Source organism: Colobus angolensis, unplaced genomic scaffold (genome assembly GCF_000951035.1).
Source record: "Colobus angolensis palliatus isolate OR3802 unplaced genomic scaffold, Cang.pa_1.0 Scaffold5, whole genome shotgun sequence".
Lineage (NCBI taxonomy): Eukaryota > Metazoa > Chordata > Mammalia > Primates > Cercopithecidae > Colobus > Colobus angolensis.
Genome location: NW_012118487.1, coordinates 17,796,029 through 17,807,417, shown reverse-complemented (window position 1 = coordinate 17,807,417; position 11,389 = coordinate 17,796,029). Strand labels below are relative to the sequence as shown.

General features: G+C 42.0%; 1 protein-coding gene across 5 annotated transcripts in view; it reads right to left on the bottom strand.

The window, feature by feature from the left end:
- The window catches only part of MFAP3L (microfibrillar-associated protein 3-like), a 20,997-nt gene extending 10,032 nt beyond the window's left edge, over window positions 1-10,965 (bottom strand). The window contains exons 1-2 of one of the 5 annotated variants that reach the window (XM_011959619.1): window positions 10,601-10,965; window positions 9,578-10,008 (exon numbers count right to left, since the gene is read on the bottom strand). In XM_011959619.1, coding sequence (XP_011815009.1) covers window positions 9,578-9,875 — 298 coding nt within the window. In that variant the 5' untranslated portion in view covers window positions 9,876-10,008; window positions 10,601-10,965. Of the gene's footprint in view, window positions 1-5,671; window positions 5,703-7,664; window positions 7,810-9,577; window positions 10,009-10,600 lie in introns of those variants that run through there. The other 4 variants (XM_011959622.1, XM_011959620.1, XM_011959621.1 and 1 more) reach the window with 4 other exon arrangements.
- Between the last annotated feature and the right edge of the window lie 424 nt (window positions 10,966-11,389).

Here is an 11,389-nt window from a genome sequence, read left to right as displayed (position 1 = left end):
CCCCCACCAAATGCCCTTCTTCCATCCCCTCTCTCTCTGCTCCTGTTCTGGAAGGTGATGCACACCTGAGGCTTTAGACTAAAATGCTCACACAAGCTGCAGGACAAAAGCTGCTGCATCTCATGTCTCCTGGAGACTAGAAATTGCCAGGGACCTGTCACAGTCTTCACCAAGAAACTCCAGGCACAAGAGTTTAATGTGAAAATCTCCTAGAGGTTGATAACAGTGTTGTGGTGATAGTCTCTCCTTTGCAAAGACAAAAGCTAGCAGATGTTGTTTCTGAGCTGTACTGCAGTGCATGGGTTATGCCACACAACAAAGCTGACATTTGTAGAAGGGCAGTGATCTTTTTTTATCTTGTTCACTAATTCAGTCAACAAATATCATTGAGCAAACTGTCTATGTTCCAAGCTCCATGCTGCATGATGAGAACACAAAGATGAGTGAGACATGACCCCTGACTGCAATAAAAAAAATCAAGTTCCAAAAGAAAAACAGACGCTGAGACACAACCACAGCATCATGTGGTAAGTATAATGGCATCTGGGAGGGACTGAAGGGGACAGAGAGCAAGGGCTTCCTAGAGGAGGCCACTGCTAACCCAGATCCGCTGGCACAGGTAGGGAGAGGAATGGGAGTAAAAGAGAAAGAACTTTTGAGGTCACAGGGAGCACATGAGCACAAGAGAGAACACTGTGAGCCGCTGGAGCTGACCACTAGAAAACCGAGAAGGGCTCAGATGGAGGAAGGCAGGGCCGGATTACAAGAGGGCCCCCAAATGTGCAAGAGCTTTATATCTATCCTGCAGGAGAACGGGAGCCCCGCCTGCTTCCCAACCTCATTTACATGACTTTTCCCCTGACAGGTTTGCCTTACTGTATTTCTTAAGAGGGGCCACAGGACCTTCCCACATGCTCCCTTTCGACTGCAAGGCCTCCTTTCTCCCCACCCCAAGTCCCAGGCTCACACACTTAGCCCAGTTAAGACCCCATCCTCAAGTCTTGCTCCATTTCCCAATAAGGCCTTGTGTGAACTCTGATTAAATCAGGGGAGGAAACCTGAAAGTCCAGAAGCAGATGCAGTCAAGCATAGGAAGTTTAAAGATGAAGACGACTGCGTTTCAAATTGCGGGGTTCGGGGGGTGGGGTGGAAGACTATTGGGATAGATGACTGTTCATTTGCAAGAAAATAAAGGCAAATTCCTCCTTTATGTGATACATAAAAATAAATTCCAACTACTCTGAAGATCTAAATGTAAAATTAAAAGTATAAAATTAATAGAGGATATAAAATATTTTTATAACCTTGAAATAGGAAGTCCTTTTTAAAGCATTTCAAGCACCTCAGAAGCTGTAAAGGAAAACACCAGTGGATCAGATTTCCACTAAATTAATTTTTTTCCCTATAAAATATGCTATATTAAAATTAAAAGCAAATGACGAACCAGGAGAAAATTCTAGAATATCTGACAGACAAATGCTTAATGACTCTAAAACATAACGAACAGCTATAAATCAAGCAAGTCAAGACAAACCCAAAAGAAAAAACAGGAAAAGGCTACGAACAGATCATTGGCAAAAACAAGAAATGTGAATGGTGTCTCTGTGTAGAAAATCACTAATATGTAAATTATGATGACATTTATAGAGATTACAGTCATTTTTAAAACAACTTTTTCATCTTTCAGGTTGCCAGAATAAAGGGGAGTCGCTAATGACATTGCCGGCAGTGGAAAGTGACGGCTGCCTGGCTGGGTAGGTGTGAGGGGCAGGCCCGGTAGCTCATGGCCTTTCTATCACACACAACTCACCGCAGCCTGGATGGCCGACTCCTGCCTAGCTCAGCCTTCTTTCATTAATGCTTTTCCTTTTTTTTTTTTTTTTAATGTTGCTGAGAATGTAGGGTAAGGGACACTCCCATGTGCTGCAGGTAGTCGTCAGGCTGGTAACACTGTTGGAAGGCTGATTTTATCTCAACTTAAAATGAAAGTAGCCTATGACTCACTCTTAGATTTCTTGAAATTCTTCAAATCAGGCAAGCCTAGGTTGACTGGAAAAACAGTAATGATGTAAACAAACCAAGGTAATATAAAAATATCTTTTTAAGAACAGTGTTTCTTCCCAGGGACATAGTTCAGAGCTTTCCTCCCCAGCTCACTTTCTCTGGGAGAAGCCATAATCGTGGTCAGTTCCCCACCAGGAAGGCAGCTGACCTGAGATGCCCACGTGGTATGGCCCAATGTCTCCTCAACAGGACAGTGCCAGGTAGCCCATCTAGCAATGAGAGAACAGATCAACAGCATCCTATGGTTACAATTAAACCTGTAAACAGCAAGAGATTCTACAGTCCAGGGGTGACTGTGACTTAGTGTGAAACCAACATACAACATCAGAACTAACGCTCACACAAACAACTTCTGAGTAAATTATTGCTGTACAGCAAGGAGCAGCAATGAGCAATGCATTCTGACCTGAAGAATCACAGGGGAAGTGAGAGCACAACCTCCACAGATCCTGTAATCATAGATTTTCTCCAAACATCACTTCTACCGAAACCTTAAATCTTTCCAGGTTTACCTTAGGATCACTGAGCATTAAAAATTACATATTCAACTTGAGAAAGCTGACTGAAAAAAAAATTAACATTATACCCAAATGCTAAGCTCTTAAAATTTCCAATCACTTATTTGAAAAAAAGGACCTATTTTTCCTCAGAGACATCTTTTTATGAATGCATGTGTGTAAACAGTGATGGACGTATGGTTTGTCTATATTCCCAAAACTGTATTAACAATCCTGTTTAGACACTTTGGCTCTTAAGCCTCACACACCCATGCTTTCCCAGGAGAAGAATTTAAATCTGCCAAAACAAGTATGTTAGTTTCTTGAAACCAACTTAAAAATATTCAGATAGTGAGAGTTCCAATAAATGTTTATGCAAATAATAAATGAAATACAACATTCACTCAAACAAGGATTTCGTAGAATCAGCACCCTTCAAAGAAGCACAAGATGTGTGCATATGTGTTTGTGTCTATAAATGTGGCATTATTTTGTGAAATATAGGCTACTGAAGAGAAAGGATTCATGCCTTTTTACCAAACATAATTGAAAGCAAATTTAGCACCGCACGGCTGCACCTGTTACAAGGCTTCTGCAGAAGATGACAGCTCCTTGAAGCCACTGCAGCATCAGGTTATGAATCCCAGAAGCTGCAAGTGCTCTTGTGCCTTCCCAACCCCACCCACAACCCTCCCAAGAGACCTCTTCAGCAAGGACTAGGGCAGCTCTAACAAGCTATTTCTTACATCATGTGGAGCGAAGGTGGCCTGGGATAATATAGGCTTAGCTAAGCTTTCAACTCAGGAAGGTGGGGATGGAAGGATTTTGCTGTTCAGAATCTAGTTCTGTTCTACTTCAAGGTACTAATATCTGAAAAGAACCTACTGTCTTTTTATTTCCTGGAAAAGAAAACATCTGTTCCTCTAGCTAATTTGATCTGGTAATCTTAATATTTAAAGTGCCAAGTATGTAATTCCATGTGGGTTCATAATAGCCTTTTCTAGAGAGTAGCTACAGGTGGTCCTCCAAAATAAGAGCACCCTACTCTTAGTTCACATAGATCACTTCCATTTTGGGAATCTTAGCTGTCATCGTATCTGAGATGGATCTGGAAGGGTCTTTTCACTGCTAAGACTAAAGCTATCTGGGCTCACATCCCAAGTGGAGCACAATTCACTGAAGAAACACACACATGGTGGTCACCGGGTTGGCACCTGATATGGCTCAATTCAGAAAATTAACCTTAGTAATGTAAATTAAACTGCTTCTATGGATCTACTTTGGAATGATTCTTTAGTTAGCCAAGGGGTTGCTCCTTTGGTTTAGGAGCAGAGTTTCTCATCTCGGGTACTATTGACATTTGGGGCTGGATAATTGTTTATTGTTGGAGTCTGTCTTGTGCAGTGTAGGCTGTTTAGCAGCACCCCGGCCTGTACCCACTTGAAGCCAGGAGCACAACCCGCCTGACCCCACTGGTTATGACAACCAAAAACATCTCCAGACTTGGCCACATGTCCTCTGTGGAGAAAATAGGTCCCAGCTGAGAACCACGGGGTTAGGCAAATGCAAAGTTCATCTGGTGCATAATACTTCGTAATTTCCACATACACTGCTTTCTTCTGAGGTAGAAGCACATTAGATATCAAAGGCCCTTTGTACACAGAAGTGATACACCAGGAAAGGAGACCTCTGATGAGAATCCCAAACTCACTGTCATAGCAGTCAGGACATTATTTTGAAATTTCAAATAACATTTAAGGGATACGAATTTGTTTTGCATTTACTGAGTTTTGAAAAGGTTGAGAAATTGAGAGAATATTAAATTACCCAGAAAACTCTTTCCTTTCTTTACAAAACACACTATATTAAGAAACAGGGATTTTAGCAATTGAAACATATTATTGTGAGGATATAGTACAATATTAACAATAATAGCAGTGCCACTTACTGAGAGCTTGCTATGTTCCAGGTACCTCTGCTAAGCATTTAAGACTTACAATCCCACTTTTAGTAAAAAAGGATTATCTCTATTTCATAGACAAGAAAACTATGGTTCAGAAAAGTCAAAGAACTTCCTTAAAGGCTCTATAGTGTGATTCTTCTGAATTTCCAATCATATATTCATAATTACATATTTTCCAATAATATATAAATAATATGTTCACAAATCATAAATTGTGTTTGGTACCATTTGATGTTGTGTTTTTGAGATAGGATCTTGCTATTGCCCAGGCTGGAAAGCAGTGGTGTGATCAAGGCTCACTGTAGCCTCAAACTCCCAGGCTCATGCCATCCTCCCATCTCAGCATTCCCAGTAGCAGGAACTACAGATGTGTGCCACCAAGCCCTGCTAACTTTTTTTTTTTTTCCACAGAGACAGGGTCTCACTATGCTGCCCAGGCTGATCTTGAATTCCTGGGCTCGAGTGACCCTCCCATCTTGGCCTCCCAAAGTGCTGGGCTTATAGCCATGAGCCACTACACCTGGCCTTGATGAGTGTTTTAAATCTCAAATATTTAATATACTAAACAAGAATTCAGTATAACACGTTAATATAGGATATATTAGAGGTAAAGGATAATTTACATTTAATGCCATGGACACTGACCTCTTGATATGTAAATATTAAGTAGGGGGGTGATAACTACAGTCTTAACACTGGCTGACACAGTTTGTCATGGTCCCTTGCAGAATTAGTTAAAAGGCATATTACAATCTATTCAAAGAAACCTGCAAAAGTAGAGGGATAAAAACAATAGAGCAATGTAAACTAGAGGCAAAATTTATAATAATGAATTCCCTAGCACTATAGTAGCAGTTGTGACAATTGTGGACTCAGTGCTTAATTGTTTTTGGCAGCCAGACACTACAGGAGTACAGAAAACAAATCCACAAGAAAAGTAAAAAACCTAACTTAACAGAGGAATTTCAAACTTATACAAGGGCTGAAACCAGTTGATTTTCTCGAAACCCTTGTTACTTATCTTAGGTGCTAATGTTAATGTAAATGGTTTAAAGTCACAGTAAGAAGCAACAGTGAAAATACACTGGATAATTAGTGCCTGAAATAGTTAGGACTTAATTCCTGGCTACTATACATTTCTACTCACTTCTAGCAAAAGGAAAACTGAAAACAGTATATTTCGTGGCCATTTGTGGTTATTGCTTGTTGCACGTTGTCTGCTTTATGGTGGGTGGACTACCCCAAACAGGATCTTGCTGAACTACAAAAACAAAAGTCTTCCAGATAGAGATCATACATGAGCCTCTCCTGATCCTGTGGAATTGAAGTGACAGCACCAGGCAAGCAAAGCAAACCAGCTGCTGCTCCTGCCAATGACAGGAAATAGCCCCATTCTCTCTGGGCCTGGAGGGGCCGGCATGAGTAACAGCTCTCTCAGCTTTTCAGCAGAAACAAGACATGAAATTGCTCCTTTCCAGTCTAATCACAAAGTGAATGGCAGTGTGCTCCCTGAGTGACTCACCGATGATTTTGAGCGCCTTTTTGTGCATGTGCATGCCATGTACACACACACGTTCCGGCACAAATCCTAACACTGTCTGACCTTGCTATTGGTAGTGAGGATGCCTTTTCCATCTAGGAATTCTTCTCACATTCACTCAGTCTGGGTGAGAGGCTCTTCAACATTTTTCACCTATGGGAATCTAAAGGATGATGTGGTGGGTCACGGAGGGAAAATGAACACCCGCTGGCCACACTCTGGTTGTGTCATATCCTCTGGTTTCACCTGGTTTCTCATCTGTATACATGAGGATTAATAACACTTCACTGTGGGGCTTATTATAAGGATTAGAAATAATATATGTCATTTGGTGCAGGGACTTAGTAAATGGCAGTTGTTAATGAAAATTATAATTTTGTTAGTTTGGTTCTAACAGTAGTCTTAGTGTATAAGGTTCTAGGAGATTAGTATCATTTTTCTTTTCTTTTTCCTTTTTTTTTTTTTTGGAGATGGAGTCTCACTCTGTCACCAGGCTCGGGTGCAGTGGCATGATCTCGGCTCACCGCAACCTTGGCCTCCCGGGTGCAAGTGATTCTCCTGCCTCAGCCTCCTGAGTAGCTGGGATTACAGACATGTGCCGCCACACCCAGCTAACTTGTGTATTTTTAGCAGAGATGGGGTTTCACCATGTTGGCCAGGATGGTCTCAATCTCCTGACCTCGTGATCTACCCACCTCGGCCTCCCAAAGTGCTGGGATTACAGGCGTGAGCCACGGTGCCTGGTCCAGTATTTTTCATACTATATTCAATCACCTCTTTGTTGAGTTATTAAAAAAAAAAAAAAAAACATTGCTCCATTTAAACTCCTGCCTATTGGCCTGAAAAATGGAAATCTATGTCCATGTTATAATATGGGCATTTCCCCCATCAAAAATGAAAAGTTAAAGACTATGGGTTTACCAATAGGCCATTCCAGCTCTCAGATTCTGATATTTTATGAGCAAGAATCTCTCGTTTCTGTTGTTTTCTGCATATTGCCTGGTTGTTAGGTACACTGCTTTGTATATTATCCCATGTTGCTTACGCTCTGAAATTACCATCATGCATTGTAATTACAAAAGCTGAGCTGGAACATCAAGTACTAGTATCACGAGTTCTTTTTAAAACTTGAAAGTTTTAAAGAGATTTAAAATAGCTAACTGATTTATCAGCAAGGCTGCTGGCTACAAACCAGAGTGCTGAATTCTGAGGGAGCGGTTCTCTGCGCCAAAGGCTTTTGACTGGCAGCCACTAGCCTGGAGTCTACTGACAGGCTACTACTATAGTCCATCTTAGCACCCACAAACAAAAGAAAATGAAGCCAAATACGACTACCAACTAGTTCAATGCCTCAATATACAGATGAAGGAGGCATGGTGCAGAGTCAGCTTGCCAATGCTGAGTCAGCAGTTCCAAGGACCTTTTCGCTAAGACACCACATATGTAACTCAGAAGCAGTAAGATACTATACTTTGGGATAATCCGCAAAATGTTGGAACTGAAATCAGGTCCCAGCACTATGCTGTTCCCACAGTTCTCTTCCTCCCTAGGACTGAGGAGTTCAGTGCCCCAACCCAGCTCTTTAATACCCAGGGATAACCTTTGCTTCAGGGTCCATGTAAAAGGGAGATCCAGGTCTGGGGTCTTTGTTCCCTTTGATTCAGTTGCCCTGGGTTCCCTAGCGATGGCTCAGCCCTGCAGAAAGACCTGCTAAGGTACCTGGGCTGCAGTGTCTTTGTTACCATGGCTACTGCCCCCTGTTCACAAGTGTGACATCACTGCCTTCTGACTTGTCCTGGAGGAAGGGGCTGTAGGAACCAAAACCACTGTGGCCTAGGGGCTGTGTTCCCTCATCTTTCCACTGTCAGTAGTAAAGGTTCTGGTCATAGCCACTTTTTAAAATTGAGACAGAGTCACCCAGGCTGTAGTGCAGTGGCGTGATCTCTCCTCACTGCAACCCCCACCTCCTGGGTTCAAGAGATTATCCTGCCTCAGCTTTCTGAGTAGCTGGAATTACAGGTGTGTGCCACCGTGCCTGGCTAAGTTTTGTAATTTTCGTAGAGATGGGGTTTCACCATGTTGGCCAGGCTGGTAACAAACTCTGGATCTCAGGCAATCCGCCCGCCTCAGCCTCCCAAAGTGCTGGGATTACAGGCCTAGTCATAGCCACTTAATAATAGCAGGACTTTGGGCAAATTTCAGTAAAGGGGCATTTGAACTATAACATCTCCAAGGTGCCTTCTAATTTACTTTTGCTATGGTCCCACAATTCCTCTTGGTGGGTAAAAGTTCGACTCTCCTAGGTTAAACACGATTCATAATATATAATATTTTTGACTTAAAGGAAGAAGCTTTATAATGCTCTACAACCTTGACTGGCTAACCAAAAGCAATGTGAGTGACAGCACTACAGCAAACCCCACAATCCGGCCAATTAGACAGCTAGCAGCCTTAACCATTCGGAACACAGCTGTGAACCAGAAGTAGGCAACTGCAAGAAAACTCCATTCACTTAGCTCCTAAGGAGATATACAGCATTAGCCTCTATTCTTTTTTTCAGGGCAATTAAGATAACATGAGGGAAAGAGATCTAAAATGTAGGTTTTCCTGCAGCAGAAACTCTTCTGGGGATTGCTCATTGGTTAAAGAATTGTGGAACAGGAGGCCAATGTGAATGGAAGAAACTAATAAGCTGCTATTTCAGAACAATGGTCTTTTCACTCCCCCACCCCAACCCCTCTACTTCACACAGTAAATGCCTAGGAAAGCAGATTAACTCCTTCTGGTCAATCTGACCAGGCTTGGGTTTTCAGATAATTACTTCTCGCATCTAAAACAAGAAATGCACTGATTCCCAAAGACCCAATCCTCTCTCCGGCTAGTCTTTCCCAGAGTGAGGTGATTCACACTTTTTGGTCACAAATGCATTTATTAAAAACCAAGCAGTCTCCTGTTGCCCCACATCCTTCCTTGTTATTGCATCGTCCCTCCCTCCCTGCCTCAGCCTAGAAACTGCAGCCAGGACTCCAGGAATACAGAAGGATCCCAGCCAGTGGCTGAGACTTGCACTGAAGTTTCTTTTCAGAAGTGTGGTCTTTAAATCCACAGCCAATGAATTAAATGAACATTTAATGATAAACAATGGCTATATTGTTTATTCCAGCCATCTCCATGAAAGAAAACAAAACTCCCTTAAAAATTGAATATATTACTTAGGAAAATCCACTTTACATTTGTCTCTATAATGTATTGGATGTACTACATTACAAAATTCCAAGACGCCTTTTAAAAGACTTCTGTGTTTGTCCTTTGTCTTTGTGTCAATGAATGAAAACAATGAATTAATTGCTTCTTTGAATCCTTAAGGATATATATTCGCTCTCCTGCCTTAGAAAAACAAGACAAGATGAGATCTTTAAATCATTTGCATGAGAAGAACTAACATCATGGGTGCTGGCTCCAAAGCTCCTGTTGGTATTTTATTATGACATTTGATACAACTTTAAAGCCTACCTCCTCCTCTCTCCTTCTCATCCTCTTCTTCTTTCAGCAGCTTGCCAATGGAATTATACCACTTGAACTGTGGGTCAGGGATGCCATAAACACTACAATTAATCAAGGCACTGTTCCCTTCCTTGACTATGATATGGTCAGTTCTGGCAATGATTACGGGCACAGAGCCCAAGACCACGTTAGTGCCATTTAAAGTGCTGTTAGTCACACTCTTAGCGGTGGCTAGAGTGGATACTAGGATTAAAAAGGGCACAGAAGGTAGAAAGCACACAGTCAGATGGCTCTTCAATCGATCCATCTTCTTTGCTTGCTCTGTAAGGCAATAGAGAGATGGTTTGCCAACCGAATCTTCTATCAGACAACACACTGTTCACAGCAGGTCATGGGACAAACCTGTCCTGGGTCCATAGAGTTGGTACTTGAGCAAGAACCTGTTTTTAAGGAAACAAAAATATATATACATAAACATTAGCATTCATCCATTAAAAATACTATAAAATGTTAGCAATGCAACTAAAATACAAACATCTACATACTTTTTTTTTTTTTTGAGATGGAGTCTCGCTCTGTCACCCATGCTGGAGTGCGGTGGGGTGATCCTGACTCACTGCAACCTCCGCCTCCCAAGTTTAAGCAATCCTCCTGCCTCAGCCTCCCAAGTAGCTGAGATTACAGGTGCCCACCAACATGTCTGGCTAATTTTTGTATTTTTAGTAGAGATGGGGTTTCACCATATTGGCCAGGCTGGTCTCAAACTCCTGACCTCAGGTGATCCACCTGCCTCGGCCTCTCAAAGTGCTGGGATTATAGGCGTGAGCCACCGCACCCAGCCAAACCTATGTACTTTTTAAATGAAACACAACATAAGATTGTTCTGGATGTAATCATATTTCTCACAGAAATCATAATTTTGTTTTTTGATATCAAAACATATAGCTTTTATAGGAACAAATGTATTTTGTATATTAAATTTATATTTTACTTCATAGAGCTCAAAAATGGATTCAGGCTGCTTTCATTTACCACGACAAGCTCTCTTTCCTCCACATTACCTGCCTTCATTGTGGAGGACCTAATTGTTCACCTGGGTGCTCCTTAACCTCTTCTCTCCCAATAAACGTGACTTCTAGTCTACGTCACTGGTCATGGCGTGGGCTCTGCCGGCATTTGGAAGGACTGCATCAGATCACTCTGGCATTCTCCTAACTCCCCATTACAGCTTCCAGAATGTTCCTTACTGTCTCATTCAACTTCCCATGCTCCTATGAGCTCCACCTCATCTAGCGCTCTCTGCTCTGTTACATTACAGGCTCCAGATCACTCATGTACGCCCTGGTTTCAATCTCATCTGCCTTCCACAGGCCGGGGAACATCACCGGACATTATGGTTGGTTGCACTTCTATATCCAAAGATCTAACTTTCACCTAGTCCTCTATCCTCCATTTCATTCTAATCCTATAGCCATGCCTTCTTCAAAGGCAGAAGTTGTTATTTCAATTCTGCTTACAGTAACACTGAAGGGGCACCTGGTGATGATAAATTAGCTTCAGATCATATTTTTTTTTCAGTAGGAAAGAAAAGAGTTTTGTTTTGCCATAGATTTCCATACACCCCACTAAACTGGAGTGCTTTCCTACCCTAGGAAGCCAACACATTACGCCACCAGCTGAAACCCTGTGGCCAAGGGAGATAGCACAGACTGCAGTGGCATGATAGACACCCTGCCATGACTTTGCAAATGTCTTTCTTTACTTGGCTAAACTTGTGGTTTCCTTTGTGGTTGGAAAGCTGACCTACTGAATACAGAACAG